The sequence below is a fragment of the Anser cygnoides genome, chromosome 1 (genome assembly GCF_040182565.1).
Source record: "Anser cygnoides isolate HZ-2024a breed goose chromosome 1, Taihu_goose_T2T_genome, whole genome shotgun sequence".
NCBI lineage: Eukaryota > Metazoa > Chordata > Aves > Anseriformes > Anatidae > Anser > Anser cygnoides.
This window is the reverse complement of record NC_089873.1, coordinates 212,718,692-212,736,944: the sequence shown is the minus strand read 5'-3', so window position 1 is coordinate 212,736,944 and position 18,253 is coordinate 212,718,692. Positions and strand designations below refer to the sequence as shown.

Sequence of the window (18,253 nt, the reverse complement as noted above, 5' to 3'; positions counted from 1 at the left end):
TTAACAGTGTTTCCAACAGTGGCCAAAATAAAAAGCCTAAAGCTGAATCTGAGAAAGAACAAGTATGTATACAGGAATATCTTCCCCTCTCCCAAAAATTTACAGCCCAGGGCTTTTCTGTTTTATCAAACAGCCCCTGGATTTCTCATCCAGGAACCTATACAGTTGCTTTTTAAACTCACATAAACCTCCTTCACCTGTAACATACTACAGCAAGGAATTCCACAGCTTCATTACAAATTGCATGAAGAACACGATTTTTTGGAACCAGCTTCCTTTTATGCTACCCAGTTCTGATCATAAAAAAAGACTGCAGGTTGTATACCAGCGGAATTAAGATTTCATAAAGGTCATGGAATGTAAGTGATTCCAAAGAAATCACAAATGTTCAAAGGTGCAACATGGTCTCTGACGGTCGACAATACCTAAATATGATTTACAGTTTCACCGTAGAATCACTCAAAGGCAGAAGCACAAGCAGAGTACTGTACTGGAAGTTAGCAGCAATGCCAAACTACACCCTGGCTTTTGTGCACATTGAGGAATTGAATATGTTCATTCCCAGAGGACTGAATAATTCAGCCAATTATGTGACAAGACAGCACAAACATGAATTTAAAAGGCCAAAAACCCCACAAAATACTTAAAGGGGAAGAATACACTATTCGTCTCTAGGAAAATTATTCCAAAAACTAGTCACCCTCAGCAGTAAGTATGTATTTTGCATTTCTAACCTAATTCTATCAAGCTTATTGCCAATAAGACCTGGATCTGAAAGGTTAATTGTAGAGGTCTCTGCTTATATGTATCTTACTCTTATGCAGAATGTCTGATGTGGACTTGTAAACCTCCTCTGTAAGGAAATGGTAAAAAGTCTTTACTTTCTCACTGTATGAATATTTTCCTTGATCTACAATAATTACTGTAGACATTGCTACACCACTTTGCAAATCTGCCAGAATCTTTCAGTCAATGTTTTTGTTCATGCAGCACAGCAGATCCTGCGTGGTGGCAAAATAAATGCAAGTACATTAAGTTGTTTTCATACTGTGTGCTATTAAATTTCTAGAAAGAGTTATAAATAGAGAACCACAAGGTTGAAAAGGAAACTTCTAGTAAGTATCCTACACAACATTTATCTCAAAGTTATTCATTGTCCTTGTCCTATCTTCTCTCCGAGACTTCCAATAGTTGCAAATTTGCCAGCAGTTAACACAAAAATGGCACAGAAAATAGTCATAGTTGAATTTCAATTATAGGAACGGCATCACAAAATCAGACCAAAAGATATCTGAAGATAGTAAACTGTATTCAACAACGACAAATGGTAGTTGACTAGGAAAATGCAAGAGAAGCACATACTCCACCCAGGAAAGCTCCCAGACATTTGCAGGTCAGGAACCTTACACCAGGTATATTTTTTTATGTATTTAAATAATCCTCAATTGATTTCTTTCATTAAAAGAATTGCCCCTTGAACCCATGTGAACTTTTAGTATATACAGCATCCCTTACACCACCAGCTACTTTGCTACGCTAAGACTGTCTCCTCAGATCACTCACTGAGGAAGGAATAAGAAGCTTTTCTAATACAGAAGAGAGTTTTCTTCCAATGTTACTTGAGAAGGATTACCTCATATTCATCAAAAGGCTCCAGAGCCTGCACTCTTTGTTGTTCATTTTCTGGAGTACAACAGGTGAAAAACTCATTCATATCCATGACACTGCACTCAGTCCAGCCCTAAAACAGAAATCCCTCAAAATCATTACTTCTGGAAGAATAGAGACTCACTTCCCACAAGAAAATAAAGACCTTAAATAAAGTGCCTGCATGAGCCTTTAGGACTGTCTAGCTGAAACAGCAGCAGCCCAGATTGCGATGAGAATAGACATCTTGCCTGTAAAACTCTGAAAAACTTAATTACATTAAAAGCCTCAGAGGAACCCATCTTGCCTTAATTCCATACCAGAACATAGGCTGCAAGTTGGTGCAGAGACCTTCAAATGACTAGCCATGTTTACCAGAAAGGTCAGTGGCTTCGCCTTGTCCCTGTTTGCTTCAACCCATAGGTGGCCCAGATGATGACTTCCAAAATAATTTAAAGTTACCATCTTAGGGCTACTAAGATGATGAAGGCCTTAGAGGAGAAGACGTATGAGGAGCAGCTGAGGTCACTTGGTCTGTTCAGCCTGGAAAAGATGAGGCTGAGGGGAGACCTCATTGCGGTCTACAGCTTCCTCACAAGGGGGAGTGGAGCAGCAGGAGCCGATCTGTTCTCTTTAGTGACCAGTGATAGGACCCAAGGGAATGGAGTTAAGCTATGTCAGAGGAGGTTCATGCTGGATATCAGGAAGAGGTTCTTCACTGAGAGGGTGATTGCACACTGGAACAGGCTCCCCAGGGACGCAGTCACGGCACCAAGCCTGTCAGAGTTTAAGAAGCATTTGGACTGTGCTCTTAGTCACTTGGTCTGAATTTTGGGGTAGACCTGTGTGGTGCCAGGAGTTGGACTCGATGATCCTTGTGGGTCCCTTCCAACTCAAGATATTCTATCATTCTATGATCTTTCCCAGGTAAATCAGGTTTCATGTGTGCCCTAGGGCTGCAGGTACTTACTTTTTCAAAAAAGCGCCTCTGCTGAGCCTCACAATCAGGGTATTGTGACAAAGAATGAAGTGCAGAGTTCAGCTGGCTAAAATGCTGCTGCATGACACGTCCAAAGGGGTCCTCAGGGTGCATCTGCTCATACAGCAGAAAGCATGCCTGAGAGAAATGCTCTGCTGCCCACTGAATCAAGGCATCTGACCTGTCAGGCAGATGTACATAAGAATAATTAAATAATTGTGGGCCCAGTTATTATATGGCACATGCAATACATCTTCCTGCAACATCATAAAGCATGCTATTAAGGCATCCTGACAGAGATAATTTACAAAAGAGAAACCTGTGCTGGGGACCTATGAACATGTCATCCTCCATGTGTGAAGAAATAAATCAAAAATCAATCATTTGAGGCTTTTATCTTTTTTTTTTTTTTTTTTTTTTAAAGAAAATAAAAAAACATAGAAGGTTCACAGAGTAACAGAACAACTGAGGCAGCAGGTACCTCTGGATGCATCTGCTCACATCCCTGCTCCAACAGGGCCACCCAGAGCTACTCATCCAGCACCATGTCCAGATGGCTTTTGAAGATCTCCAAGGAGATTCCACAGCCTGTCTGGACAACCTGTGCCAGTACTCCATCACCTGCACAGTAAAGAAGTGCTTCCTGATGTTCAGACAGAACCTCCTATGTTTCAGTTTGTGCCCATGGCCTCTTGTTCTGATGTCATCTGGAAATATACTACCACATCATACATATGATATAAGGAGCTGTTTGGGACTTGCACAGAATCCATGAGCTTTAGTTACAAGACGGCAGGTCTCCCAGCCCAAGATGACTTACAATGAAGCTGCTTATTCCCACTTTACCACCTAGCTAACACAGGATAACTCAACTGACCTGCTGTTTTCCATATAGGTGAGCACCACCTCTGCTATGAAAAGGGTGGGGACTTCATTGTCCAGTCCTGCTTCTTTTAGGGCTGTACTCAGCTTAGACAACTCTGATAAATCCACTCCCAGTAATTTATAATCTTCTCCAGAAAAGGTGGTAGTGACTCCTATGGGACAAAAATGATACAAACTCACTACAGTGTTCATGCAGTACTGAAAACAAAAAGGACAAACAGGAAAATCAGCTCCACCAGCAATCATTTATAAGGCTGTGCCCATCAACTCAATTTCTCTGCAACATATACAAGAAAACCCCATAACTGAATGAACCACAAAGGGATTGCGTCAAGAAGCGTCAGTAAGAGACCCATTAAACTCAGACCTAAAATTCCATTATTCCTAATACAAAGTTCACCTACCAATTTCCAATAGAATTATATTTACTATTACAATAAAACTTTATTATGTTTACTTTAATAACATTTTTATATTACCACTATCGTTCAGAATCAAGAGCTCTCATTTATGGACCTTTCAGTTCAGGCTAAGAAAGTACCATTGCTTTGTCACAATTTGAACGTTTTCCCTCACAACTATAAGAATATTCTTAAATTTAGTTGTGGGTTTGGCGTTTTTGTTTTGGTGTGTTTTTTTTGTTCTTTTATTATTACTATTTTAAAACCAAACTTCATTTTTGTAAAATGGTACTGGATTCTGAACTAGGACATGCTAACTCTCTGCAAATACTAGGACTAGTCTTATAGATCACTGTTCTCAGAAATAACTGTCAACTCACATTATCATGGCATACCTTTGTACTTCATAAGAATATAAGCTATATGCTGGTTGAACCTTTTCAACCAAAACCAAATCATAAACTAACAAGTTTGTAAAGTAACTTTAGAAATTGCCTGCTCTATGCCTCTATACTAGTGCAATCCAACAATTACACCTGTCCTGAGAGCTGCTAATTTACACTGTTCTCAAAGGCATCCATTAATGGAGGTTAAATGGTCTTCATAAGCATCCCATGCCAGTGTTCCCTGTTATTTTCTTCTAATATCTAACTTGCCTACCCTTCACTTCTTGTCCTCTGGACACAGAGAACAGGGTATTGCCATATGTTTTGTCAAGTGTCTTTTACTTCAAGTATCTGGAAAGTTACTGGTATGGACAGAATTCTTTTCCATAGGACGTTGTAGATATTAAAAATGAGGATGGATTCAAGAGGAAACTGGACCAGCTTATGGAAGAGCTACTCACTAAGACGTGTTCAACTGCTCATGGGAGGCAGGAACTTGTGTTCTACTTAACTCGGTAGCTGTTCTCCATCTGTATTTAAACTGCAGATCACAGTCTAAATGTAGTGGCTTGCATATGTCTCTGTTGTATTTCATTCCACGTTTTCCAGAACATACTTCAGTCCTCAATCATTCTCCTGACCTATCACAGAGCATGCAGCAGTTTGCCATTGTTTTTGTATTGGTAAGCTCAAAGTTGGACATAGTACTTCAAAAGATGTCACAGAATGAAACTGAGCTCTTCACAAACCCATTGTCAGCCATGCATCTTCTAGTTATCTCCCAATGCTTACAAATGGTTTCTTTGTTCCCTTTTTTTTTTTACCCAGAAAATGAACATATACAACTTCCTAGTTCCTCTGACATCATGCCTAACTTTTAAAAGGCTGAAGCTTTGTTTGTTTCTTCTGAACATTTAGTATCCACAACATGTTCCAGAAGTATCATACCTAATTGTTCCCCTTCAGTATCTCCCACAAGTGCTGATAACTCTTTTGCTGTTTTGATCAGAGTAGCTTTCTGGCATGCCACATTTGGGAAATCCACCTCATACATCACAGTGTGATGCAGAAGACCCATGTCTTTCAAACGGAAGTACAAGGAGTCAAAGCCAGCACCTAAAGACAGGATCTGCAGATAAAGTATCAGAAAAAAAGTTATATTCAACTCTAGCAGCACCCTGAGCATCTACCTGTGAAGAATATTCAAGTTCAAGAACGCAACCTGTTGAGTGACGAAAACAGGCAATCTACCAAAAGAGGTAGTACATTGTATAGATATTGTCCCCTCCCAGATATTGCTGTCAGAGTGATAAATGGAGAGCCAGTAGTGACAGTCAGATTCTCTGTGCTCTTCCGGGGAAGGATCACAATAGATGCACTAATAAGCTAAAAGTGCCGAGATGCAAAAAATATTTTTCACAAGTACAGTGGAAACTACTAGTATACCCAAAGAAACTGTACCTGTGTCCTAGGATAGCTTTGGGTCTTCAGCAGAAAGTCTTGAACACAGTGATCTACAGCACGGGCACGGATATAATAACCCCTGTGGAATGAAATTCAATTATTTCTCCAACACTGGCACCCTCTGGCACCCTGTTTCAAAAAACTTACCTTCTCTCTCAGCTTCTCCATGCCTGACGATTTTGTCATATCTAGACCTTGATAATATATACAGAACTCCAGTATTCAGTGTCTTAACCATCAAGACTACGGATAACGCAGAGAAAACGTGTAGATATCCTAACTGGACCTGTTCCATTTTGCATGCATAAATATTCAACGGGTGAAAAGTATGAATCCAGATGGTTCGGTTGCTTCCCTACAATGTGGGTGGCCAACATATGAGCGCCTTCTCCCAAATCAGACAGCATAACAATATGAAACTAACTCCTTTATATGCCCTGTTGCTCCTCCAAGCCATCAAATCCCTCACTGGAATCGTGACACCGGGCACCCCCGCACCGCCCGCTCCTCACCGGTGGACAAGCGGCGCACGCCGCCGCCGCCGCCCCGCCAGGAGCGGCAGGAACCGGTCCTCGATGTAGCCCCGCTCCGCCGCCGAGCACTTGCTGATGGCGCTGCTGCCGCCGGTGCCCTGCACCTGCCGGGACAAGGACACCGCGCTGGCGCTTCTGACAGACTCGGGCGCTTCCCCGCCAAGGCCAAGAGACACCCGGGCCCACCGGGGCGGGGCGGTGGGGCCGCACATGGCCAAGCAGCGCCCAGGGGCTCCGAGGACTGGGCAGCTCTCACCGGCGCCGCCGAGCCCCAGCCTCTCGCCGCCCGGGTCTGCCTCCCCCCTCCCCGAAGCCCGTCCAGGCCCCGCCGGCCGGGCCGAGGTCCCGCCTGCGCGGAGACATCCCGGGAGGCATGGCCCCGGCCGGCGCACACTCACGGCGGCGTCGCGCGGGGCGCCCGGGCGCCCGCGGCCCATCCCGCCCGCACCGGCCGGCAGCGCCGAGCCGCTCGAGCGCGCGCTGGGCGCAGGCCGCGTCGCAGCGCGCGGCGCGTCAGGGGCGGGACGCTGAGCGTGGAGCGCGCCCCCTGGCGTCCCGGCCCGCCCCGCGGTCCCACCCCCGGGCGACCGGCCTGGAGCGGCGGCCCCCGTGGGACCGCGGTCCGGCCCGACGCACTGCCTCGCGCTGCCGCCGCGGCGCTCGGCGGATCGCGAGCGCGGTCTCGTACCTGGCTCCGGTAGCGAGGGAGGGCCGGAGGCACGTCGCCATGGCAACGGGCAGCCTCCGCGCGGTAAGCGGAGGGGCGGGGGGAGCCGCGTCAGGAGCAGGGTGCGGCGCTTCCCGGGCGGGGCGCCGGGCTGCCCGCCGGGCGCCGATCGCCCTGGCGGTGCGGAGGGCTCTGAGGCTGTCGATCTCCCTGGCGGGGCGTGGAGCTCTCCGGAGCAGGACGCGGAGGTGCCCGGGCTCGCCGGGCTAGCCGTGGCCGCGCACGGAGCGCTCTGGCGCGCTGCTGAGCTTTCCGCGCGGGGCGGTGAGCTCCCCGGCGGGGCGCAGAGCTCGCTGGAGCGGTGCGGAACTCCATGCGGCGCTTGAGTTGGAACTGACACCGGCGACTGCACGTGTTTTGGGACGTGTTTTGGGGGCTCACAATCTGGCAGTCTTCACGACAGACAGGCAAGGGCACGGGGGAGTCTGTGGTAGAGGAGGTGAATATTCCATGTTGTTTCTCTTCAGGGCTTGCGCTAGGAGTTCTAGAAGAGCCACGGTAGCCTGAGCTGTTAGGTGTCACGAGTACTGTGCTTGCATCCTATTCAATATCTCTCTCTCTAGATCTGACTCCACAAATTAGTATATTGTGCATTAAATTAGTTAGAATCTGAAAATGTCACTTTTACAGAGAATGATCAGTATGCATATTTCTGACTGGGTCCCATGTGCCAGCTCAATCCTCAACCCACTGTTAGCATTTTATCAACAACCACGTGTAAATTTTTTTCTGAGGTTTATTTTATTAGTGTTACCTCTTAGGTGATTCCTGGCATATTCGAAGTAGCCCGTAGCTCCCATACTTGTGTTTGTATTCTAGAAGTGTGCACAGTTTCTGCAGAGATCAAGGCTTTCCTTCCCTCCAGGTTCCCTTTTTGGTAGCTGTTCATCATTTCGTTGGGCTTGTCATGTTTCTAGAATCTGGAGATGATATTTTGAATTAGTTGCAGTTAACACTCAGAGGGAATGCTAGCCCATCCTGCTGGCACTTCAGGTCCTGCAGTATTTCTAATTCTATAGGCATCCTGAGAATGATGATGGAAAAAAATGCTTGGCAGCAAGTTGGGGAATGGCTACTCAATTTACTGCATCCAGCTGTCCCAGGAAGTCCTTTCCAGTCCTATGTTTCTATATCCATAATCTTCTGTGCAAGCTCTGTGAAAAGACACTGAAACATGAAGTGGACATCTTGGGTTTAACACAAGAAGACAGACCCAAATAGCTCTGAGGGGTACGGGGACTGGGAGGTTAGTTTCCTGTCCTTAGGACAAGGTACCGCATGCATACTCCATGAGGGGAGGCTCTTTATTGGATTTCTGTGGTGAAGGACAAGAAGATGGTGTGCAGCCATTCTTGGGCCTTTGTGTCCAAACCCCATCTGCCACAGGTATAAAATCCTGTAATCACTCTTAATTTTATCAGGCTCTAGTTTAGAAGCAACTGGGATTTTTGCTTCTATCTCTTTCTTACTTTGCAAAGATGTTTTAGAGCCTGATCACTGTAATAGCTAGAAAACTCATCCAGACTTCTTGTTGCATGTATTAATAGCCATCTTATATCCATCTAGATTCACAGTTAGTCTTAATCTGAAATGGTTCCTTTACCTTTCTGGCACAGACTCCAAGTGTACAAGCAGACTAATTTATCACCACTTGGTCTGTGTTTTGCCAGACTAAGCTTAGCTAAGCAAGTTCTGTTGGTGGGAAGTAGAAGGCTTTTAAATGCATTTCTGAGAGGGGGTGGATGCTGTGTGCAGAGGGTGTGCTGCCATAGCACTGCCACATCTTTGGAGATCCCTTCCAACACCTACAATTCTGTGATTCCCTCTGGTTTGGACATCTTTGCAGGCTGACACGGGGGAGGGATAGCGTGGGCAACCTTCCCCGCCTGCTCTCTCCTTCCACTCCTTTGAGGATTCCCCTGGGGCTCTGCATGACATTCAAAGCCTGTGAGGAATGCACAACCCACCCCCTTTAACATAAAACACATCGCAGAGCAGCACAAGCATCTCGGGGCCCCATGCTGCTCCCACCCCCAGCCAGGCGGGCGGTCTGAGGAGAGGGGAGCACATAATGAAAAGCATTTGCTGCAGCAGCTATCTATAGTCTTTTGTTTGGGAGCAGGCAAGGGACAGGCGTGGCCCTGCCTGCCTGACCTCAGAGCTGACGTCAGAGAGCCCCAGATGAGTAACTGAGTGCTCTATAGGGAGAAGCACGGCCAGGATATACGAAGCATAAGTTGCAGGGCATCAGCATCACCAAGAAAAGAGGTAAATGGGAGGTGTTGTCTCCCACAGAACGGTGCACGATATCGACATGAGTCAAGGCTCTGGCGTCAGTTCTAGGTGGTCCAAAGACATTGGGGCCTCTCCATGGACTGACAGCAACACAAAATATGTGCTTCTGATCTACAGTGAAGCATTTTCCCTTATTTGTCCTGCCATTTTAATCACTTGGATGCATGCTGCAGGTTATCAGTTGCAGCACAGTCTCTGTGTCAGCTTGCATCTGCGAAGCAGATCTAGGAATGGTAAAATGGTTACACATCTGCCTTGTGCTATCCAGTAGGACTGTGCATGAACAATATTGCTAGCTAAAATACTTGATTCTTACATTACCTATATTGTCCTGTTGCTCCCAGTCACTGCAACAGGGAAGGGCTGGGCTCATCTGCTAATCTAGGGCAACATGATAAGATCCTGGAGAACATATGGTATGAATCTCGGATCTCAATCATTTTATTATAATGTAATATCACGGAGAGGTCTCAGCAACAGGGCAAGGCCTTGTCAGGCTAAGGCCAATATGGCAAAATTTAGAGACCATAACTTCTAACCGTAACTTCTAAGTCCTATACGTATACACATGCAACACTTGAGCATACAACGTAAATACTTAACAAAATACAACTGGGTCATCAAAGACAATGATTAACAAAACAAGCTACAATCACAGGAGCCAACTCCTAGTCATTTTTAAGAATTTCAAAAAAGAACCAAAACAGTACATTGTAATCCAAAATAATCTGCTGCCAAGGAAGATACTGTGATTTTTTTCACTGTAGTGCTCAGCGAAATCTTTTCTTCAAAAAGAATTATGGAATGAAGTTCAGAAGATACCAGTAGATACTAATGACAGAGACGATGAAAAAGGAGAGAAGAAATAGTTATCCTATGTCTTGTGACAAGTTAAGAAACACACGGGACAGTTATGAGGGCTCTTAAAAGACAAAAGAAGTAGTGTACTTTATGGCCTTGTAGAAACTGCAGTAGAGAAGGGGGAACTAAGGTAGAAATGTAGCTATACTAGCATGGAGAGAGAATATTTGCAGCAGTGTTATAATGGACGAAGATTTGTGAATTGACAAGGAGGGTGAAAAGAACTGGCTGAGGAGATGTGAGGACAAAGAATGTTAAGGTATGGTTTTGTTTTTCTTCTGTTTTTGTTTTGCAGAGATCTTGGACCAAAGGATCTTGGGCAATTACAAGTGCACTGATATTTATAGGATGAAAATGGCATATCTTGTGAAATTGTTGTACCCTTAATACAGTATCAGCCCTGGGCAAAATGGTGGAAGGTTGCTACACACTGTGAGAGGGAGCAATGATTGTCATTAACTATACAAGCGTTATACATTTCTGAGCAAGATAATAAGTGTGTTTGTAATGCCAGTGGAGATATGTTGATATGCTAGGAGGTTTGCTTCCCTGTTTTATTCCCATGCAATATTGTGGTCTTTTAAAATATCCTTTCTAATAATTTAGAACTTCATTAAATTATATTGTCCATTCCATACTGAAGGACAAAAGCTTGATCTCAGGCAATGCTGTGGTCGAGTTTTTCTTAAAAAATACCTAAGCTGTCTGAAAAATGTCTATCACATCAAGTGATACTGACCCCCCACTCTGTCTTTTGTCTTCTTGGTGGGAGGCACTCCTCATCTCGTAACCCACCATTAGAGTTCCTATACTACCTGCTGCTTTCACCATTTTAAGTAATACGTTACCAAATATGTCTGTTGTATTTATATTCGGTGATTCTCTGGACATTTTGTGAATAAACATGGATTGTGGCAAAGCACCCATGATACTTTTGATAAACTAATATGGCATTTTTTGCTGCATTCCACTTATGTTTATGCTATTCAAAGACCTTATCACACCTTCTCAATTTGCTTTCTCTCTCTAAACAGCTCAAACTCATTTATTGCCAGGTGTGACGTTTTTCAAAAAGGTATGAGCAAGATTGGACTCCAATTTCTGTTTAGGGAAGTTTCAGAAGTAACCTTTCTGCCTTTGTTTACAGCCCTGATGTATGGGGGTGTTGCTCCACCAGCCGCTTTAATCATCAGACCTGAGCATCTCCAAACTCACTTTGTATTTTAGAGACAAGGACACTGCCTTGTGCTTCTCTCCAAGTGCAAAAATGAAACTGTCTGTTTCATAATTTCTCTGGTGATTTGAAAGCCTTCAAGTATCTGGCTGTTACATTGTTTCCTCCTCAAATCTCTGTATCAAATTTTCCCATCTGTAGAATGGAGATAATAACAATTTTCTTACTTTAAAGGTGGAGAACATGAGAAAAAAATAAAGGAATTTTGGCTCATTAGAGACAGATACAGGATTTCAATAAGGTATTTGGCAGTAGTGTATGAAGACCAACTTCTTTGTGCAGGTGCTAAGGGAGCCAACTAGGAAAGGTGCCCTCCTAGATCTGTTGCTGGAGAATAGAGAGGATATTGTGGGGGACGCGGCAATTGGCAGACGTCTTGGTCATAGTGACCATGAAGCATTTGAGTTTAAAATTTTTGGTGGCAGGAGGAAAACTGCCACCAAAATTTCAGCCCTGGATATGGGGAGAGCAGACCTTAGGCTGCTCAGGGAACTAGTTAGCAAGGTCCCCTGGGGAGCTGCTTTTGAAGGCATTGGTGTTCATCAGTGCTGGTCAGTCTTTAAGCCCTGCCTCGTAAAAGCACAGGATCAGGCAATTCCAAGATATTGGAAGTCAAGCAGGCGGGGCAGAAGGCTGGCTTGGCTGACCGGGGATCTTCTTCTGGAGCTTAAGCAGAAGAAGGAAGTGTATGGCTGCTGGAGGTAGGGTCAGGCAATGTGGAAGAAATACAGGGATGCTGTTTGCGTTTGTAGGGGGAAAATTTGTGCGGCCAAAGCCCAATTAGAGTTGAAGCTGGCCAGGTCTGTGGGAGACAATAAAAAGGTTGTTTTTGTTTGTTTTTTAAAAATGTGAATAGAAAAAGGAGGATCAAAGAAAACATAGGTCTGCTACTTGATTGGGAAGGTTACCTCACAGACAAGGACATAGGCAAAGCAGAGACGTTTAATGCCTTCTTTGCCTCTGCCTTCAAAGCCGATGATGGGCTTTGGGACCCTGGGAGCCCTGAGCTGGAAGACCATGGCGGTGGGAATGATAAACTCCTAATTGACCCTGAACGTGTGCAGGATTTGCTGCTCCACCTGCATCCATACAAGTCCATGGGTCCAGATGGGATTCATCCCAGGATGCTCAGAGAGCTGTCTGATGTCATTGTGGGACCTCTCAATTATTTTTCAATGATCTTGGGAATCTGGAGAGGTCCCAGTAGACTGGAAGCTGGCAAATGTACCAATTTTCAAAAAGGGTAAGAAAGAAGACCCTGGTAACTACAGGCCTGTCAGTCTGACTTCAGTACCTGGTAAAATTATGGAGAAGATTATTTAGAATTATATATATATAATTATATAATTATAATTATATAGAAGATTATATTATTGAAGTACACCTGGGGGACAATGGAGTCATTGGTCCCAGCCAACATGGGTTCACGAGGGGTAGGTCCTGTTTGACTAACTTGATTTATGATAAGATCACCCGTCTTGTCGATCAAGAGAAACCAGCTGATGTGATCTTTTTGGATTTCAGTAAAGCTTTTGACACTTTCCCATAGGATCCTACTCAACAAAATGTCCAGCATACAGCTAAACAAAAACATTATATGATGGGTGAGCAATTGGCTGACGGGCAGGGCTCAAAGGGTTGTGGTAAATGGGGCCATATCAGCCTGGTGGCTGGTCACTAGTGGGGTCCCCCAAGGCTCCATTTTAGAGCCAGTTCTCTTCTATGTCTTTATAAATGATTTGGATGTAGGGCTAGAAGGTCTTTTGAGCAAATTTGCTGATGATACTAAACTTGGAGGAGTTGTTGACTCTGTTGAGGGTCAAAACGCCTTGCAGAGAGATCTGGACAGATTGGAGAGCTGGGCAGTCACCAACACATGAAGTTTAACAAGAGCAAGGGCTGGGTCCTGCACCTGGGATGAGGCAACCCTGGCTATACGTACAGACTGGACGATGAGACGCTGGACCTGCACGGAGAGATCTGGGAGTTTTGGTTGATAGCAAGATGAATATGAGCCAGCAGTGTGCCCTGGCAGCCAGGAGGGCCAACCAAATCCTGGGGTGCATCAAGCATGGCATTGCTATTTGGTCTAGGGAAGGGATTGTCCCGCTCTACTCTGCGCTGGTGATGCCTCACCTCGAGTACTGTGTGCAGTTCTGGGCATTACAGTATAAAAAGGACGTGAAACTATTGGAGAGTCGCCAGAGAAGGGCTACTAAGATAGTGAAGGGCTTAGAGGGGAAGACATTTGAGGAGCGGCTGAGGTCACTAGGCCTGTTCAGCCTGGAAAAGAAGAGGCTGAGGGGAGACCTCATCGCAGTCTCCAGCTTTCTCACGAGGGGGAGTGGAAGGATAAGCACCGATCTGTTCTCTTTAGTGGCAAGCGATAGGACCTGTGGGAATGATGTCAAGCTGTGGTTCAGGTGGGAGGTTCAGGCTGGATATCAGGAAAAGGCTCTTCACCAAGGGGGTTGTCACGCACTGGAACAGGCTCCCCAGGGACATAGTCACGGCACCAAGCCTGTCGGAGTTCAAGAAAGTGTCTGGACTATGCTCTTGGTCATATGGTCTGAATTTTTGGGTAGACCTGTGTGGTGCCAGGAGTTGGACTCAGTGATCCTTATGGGTCCCTTCCAACTCGGGAGATTCTATGATTCTGAGAGCTGATGAAACACTGAGCAGTGTTTTTAAACTTTTGGTTTAAAATATGTTTCTGTATGTAACAGCGGATAATTGTCATCATCAGGGTTATTTCAATGGGAGTCCCACAAAGCAGTTCATGGTTACAGAGTGGTAGCTGTGTCCTGGAAAGCAGGAATTAAAGGATTTATTGATTGCATTAGATGACCAATAGAATATGAGTTCTCAGTTTGATGATATAACTAGATAATATAGCTAGACCAAAATCTATTTTGAAGAGTACATAAAAAGGGCAATGTCACAGAATCACAGAATCTTTGAATAGCTTGGGTTGGAAGGGACCTTAAATATCATCTAGTTCTAGCCCCTCTGCCATGGGCAGGGACACCTTCCAGTAGACCAAGTTGTTCAAGGCCCCATCCAACCTGGCCTTAAACTGTGGTGGTTTTACTCGGGTGGGCGGCCAAGCTCCACCGCAACTGCTCTCTCACTCCCCCTCCTGAAAGAGGAACGGGGAGAAAATACAGTGAAAAGGGCTCAAGGGTTGAGATAAGGATGAGGATATCATACAGTAATTATCGTGACGGGCAAAACAGACTCAGCATAGGGAGATAGTAAGATTTATTGCTTATTACTGACAAGCTAGAGAAGTGAGAAACAAAGGAAAGAAACCCAAAGCACCTTCCCCCCCATCCACCCTCTTCCACCTCCTCCCCCCAAGCAGCACAGGGGAACAGGGGAATGGGGGTTATGGTCAGTCTATAGTGCTTCTTCGCTGCTGCTCCTTCTCGGTCACTCTCGTCCTCTGTGCTGTGGGGTCTCTCCCACGGGATGCAGTCCTTGGTGAACTGATCTGGCGTGGGCTGCCCACAGGCAGCAGCTCTTCAAGAACTGCTCCAGATATGGGTCCGTACCACGGGGTCCATCCCTCAGGAGCGAACTTCTCCAACCTGGATCCCCCACGGGCAGCAGCTCCTGCCAGGTCACCTGCTCCTGCGTGGGCTCCTCTCCATGGGCTACAGGTCCAGCCTGGAATCTGCTCCAGCAGGGGTCTTCCACAGGCCGCAGTCTCCGTCAGTGCAGGTCCACCTGCTCCACCATGGTCTCCTCCACGGGCTGCAGCATGGAACCCTGCTCCACCATGGTACTCCATGGGCTGCAGAGGGACATCCTGCTTCACCATGGTCCTCACCACAGGCCGCAGGGGACTTCTGCTCCGGCGCCTGGAGCACCTCTCCCCCTCCTTCTTCACTGACCTTGGTGCCTGCAAGGCTGTTCCTCACTCCTTGCACTCTCCCAGCTGCTGTGTGATGCAGCGTTCTTTTTTCCCTGTCTTAAATATGCTCTCACAGAGGCGCAAAACAACATCACTTCTTGGCTCAGCTCTGGTCAGCAGTGGGGCCCTTACCAAATATAGGGCAGCTTCTAGATCCTTCTCACAGAAGCCACCCCTATGGCCCCCTGCTACCAAAACCTTGCCACGTAAACCCACTACAACTTGCAGGGATGGGGCACTCATAACTTCTCTGGGCAGCCTGTTTCACTGCCCCACCACCATCATAGTAAAGAATTTCTTCTGAATATCTAATCTAAATCTACCCTCTTAGTTTAAAACCATTCCCTCTTGTCCTATCATTATCTGTCCAATTAAAAATTTGTTTTCCATCTTTTTTATAGGACCCTCTAAGTATTGAAAGGCTGCAATGAGGTCTCACTGGAGCCTTCTCTTCTTCAGGCTGAAATATCATGTACAAAGGATGATTGGTACTACTTATGTATATTTCATTGGTGTAATGAAATATACATTTCCCACAGCATTCTCCTGAAGAAACTGGCTGCTCAAAGCTTGGACGGATGTATGCTTCATTGGATTAAAAACTGGCTGGTTGGCTGGGCTCAAAGAGTTGTAGTGAATGGAGTTAAATCCAGCTGGAGGCAAGAGTGGTGTCCCCCAAGGCTCAGTATTGCGGCCAGTTGTCTTCAATATCTTTATCAACGACCTGAATGAGGGGATGGAGTGCACACTTAATAAGTTGCAGACGACACCAAGTTAGGCGTAAGTGTTGATCTGCTTGAGGGGAGGTGGGGTCTGCAGGGGGACCTGGATAGGCTGGGCCTATGGGCTGAGGCCAACTGTATGAAGTTCAACAAGGCCAAGTACCGGTTCCTGCACTTGGGGCACAACAACTCCATACAACGCTACAGGCTGGGGAAAGAGTGGCTGGAAAGCTGCCTGGCATAAAGGGACCTGGGGGTATTGGTCGATAGCTGGCTGAATATGAGTCAGCAGTGTGCTCAGGTAGCCAAGAAGGCCAACGACATCCTGGCTTGTATCAGAAATAGTGTGATCAGGAGGACTAGGGAAGTGATTGTCCCTCTTTACTTGGCTCTGGCGAGGCTACACCTCAAATACTGTGTTCAGTTTTGGACCCCTCACTATAAGAAGGAAATTGAGGTGCTAGAGCATGTCCAATGAAAGGGCAACGAAGCTGGTGAAGGGTCTAGAGAACAATTCTTTGGAGGAGTAGCCGAGGGAGCTGGGGTTGTTTAGCTTGGATAAAAGAAGGCTCGGGGGAGACCTTATTGTACTTTATATTTACCTTAAAGGAGGTTGTAGCGAGGTTGGGACTGGGCTCTTCTCCCAAGCACCAAGTGGTAAGATGAGGGGAAGTAGCCTCAAACTGTGCCAGGGGAGGCTTTGGTTGGATGTTAGGAGAAATTTCTTTACTGAAAAGGTTATACAGCATTGGAATAGGCTGCCCAGGAAAGTGGTTGAGTCACCATCCCTAGCGGTCTTCAAGAAACGTCTGGATGTAGAACTTAGTAGCATGGTTTAGGGGTGGACTTGTCAGTACTAGGTTAAAGGTTGGACTAGATGATCTTTTCCAGCCTGATGTCTTTTCCAGCCTGAGTGGTTCTATGATTCTATGAATAATTGCTGGCATAATGTCAGTGTTCTGAGATCAGCACTTAAACCCATTCTGGTTTTAAGTCGTAAGGAGTTCTGGTTTGAGACCTCCCTTTTAATCAGAGAATGAAGGCACACAGTCTCTTTAGTTTTGAAATGATTGTAAAGTTATCTTTGTATCCACAGTGGGGCTTTCAGAAAGTCAAGTCTGATCTGGATTTGGACTGTGAGTGAATTTTGTCAGTGTTCTAAGTACGATGCCTTCCATGTTCCTCTAACAGATGACTATTTCTTGCCAATCTCCTGATGTTTCAGGAAGCAGCATGTTGGCACATTTTCCATCAGAAACGGTGTTGCTTTCCCCACTTCAGATCTTCTCATCCACATGGTGTTAAAACTAGAATCACATTCACCAATTTCTTTATAAGAAGATCAGATGAACTGCACTAGCAAAGGAAAAGTATCTCTCCAGTGTCTTAAGCCCCATTTCTTCACCTTTCCTTTATCAGCTTCACTATTATCTTTGCTCCCAGGAACTCGTAACCTAACACACATCTAGCCATTTTCCAGGAGTCTCTGGTCCATGAATTTGGCCTTGTTTATAGCATCTGAACCAGGATGTCATCACATTGGGGCCCCACACATAGATGGCAAGGGAGGAAACAGTATAAATTATGTTAGGCCCTGCTTTCTTGTGGTGAGATCTCTACTTGCCAGAAACTTCTGGCCTTTGTTCTGAGCTGGGAATGGTTTTCGCAATGGAGAGGGAGGCACTTTCTATTCTGAGTGGAGAAAGCAATACCAGGGAAGGTTTTAATTATCTCTCATCAGTACAAAGCAACCAGCCTGCTGTACTATTGCAGGAGTTGATGAACAGTGCAGTCCCAGTCCAGTCCATTACAGCAAGAAGGGCTGCAGGAATGGAGCATGTTCTTACCCCAAGAGAAAGGGGTCTTTGCTGGAGGATGAGTTCTTAGTAAGACCCAGAACGGACCTGCTCCCAGGAAGAAAGGACTTCCTCTCTCAGGCTTGAAGCAATAGAGAAGCAAACACCAATTAGAAATGGAAGGGAAGCACAGTAGGCTTTTCTCACCTTTCTTCCATCTCTCAGCTGAGGTGACATGACATTCTGGTATTGTCCTTCTAAGACATCCTAAAGACTAATGTACAACCTGGGCTACTGCAGTTCATAACCTAGCAGGGAATGTTTCAAGCATGTGGAAGATGCTCTTGTCTTCATTTTCATGCCTTGCCTTGCAACTATCCTGTTTTTCTTCAGTGTAGCCTGGTGGT

The 18,253-nt window shown here is 45.7% G+C and overlaps 2 protein-coding genes across 23 annotated transcripts in view; one reads left to right on the top strand and one right to left on the bottom strand.

Moving 5' to 3' along the window:
• LCMT2 (leucine carboxyl methyltransferase 2) overlaps nucleotides 1-7,002 on the bottom strand; it is a 35,266-nt gene extending 28,264 nt beyond the window's left edge. For 15 of the 21 annotated variants that reach the window (XR_010828491.1, XR_010828494.1, XR_010828493.1 and 12 more), the window contains exons 1-7: nucleotides 6,694-6,842; nucleotides 6,275-6,399; nucleotides 5,760-5,841; nucleotides 5,247-5,427; nucleotides 3,504-3,663; nucleotides 2,618-2,807; nucleotides 1,634-1,741 (exon numbers count right to left, since the gene is read on the bottom strand). Coding sequence is in view for 6 of the 21 variants with exons in the window: in XM_066990177.1 (XP_066846278.1) it covers nucleotides 1,634-1,741; nucleotides 2,618-2,807; nucleotides 3,504-3,663; nucleotides 5,247-5,427; nucleotides 5,760-5,841; nucleotides 6,275-6,399; nucleotides 6,694-6,732 (885 nt within the window). In the remaining 15 variants the exon portion in view is untranslated. Of the gene's footprint in view, nucleotides 1-1,633; nucleotides 1,742-2,617; nucleotides 2,808-3,503; nucleotides 3,664-5,246; nucleotides 5,428-5,759; nucleotides 5,842-6,274; nucleotides 6,637-6,693; nucleotides 6,844-6,983 lie in introns of those variants that run through there. The other 6 variants (XM_066990175.1, XM_066990174.1, XR_010828505.1 and 3 more) reach the window with 5 other exon arrangements.
• Nucleotides 6,896-18,253, top strand: part of DCHS1 (dachsous cadherin-related 1) — an 86,267-nt gene continuing 74,909 nt past the window's right edge. For both annotated transcript variants that reach the window (XM_066990172.1, XM_066990173.1), the window contains exon 1: nucleotides 6,896-7,046. The gene's annotated coding sequence lies outside the window, so the exon portion shown is untranslated. The remainder of the gene's footprint in view (nucleotides 7,047-18,253) is intronic.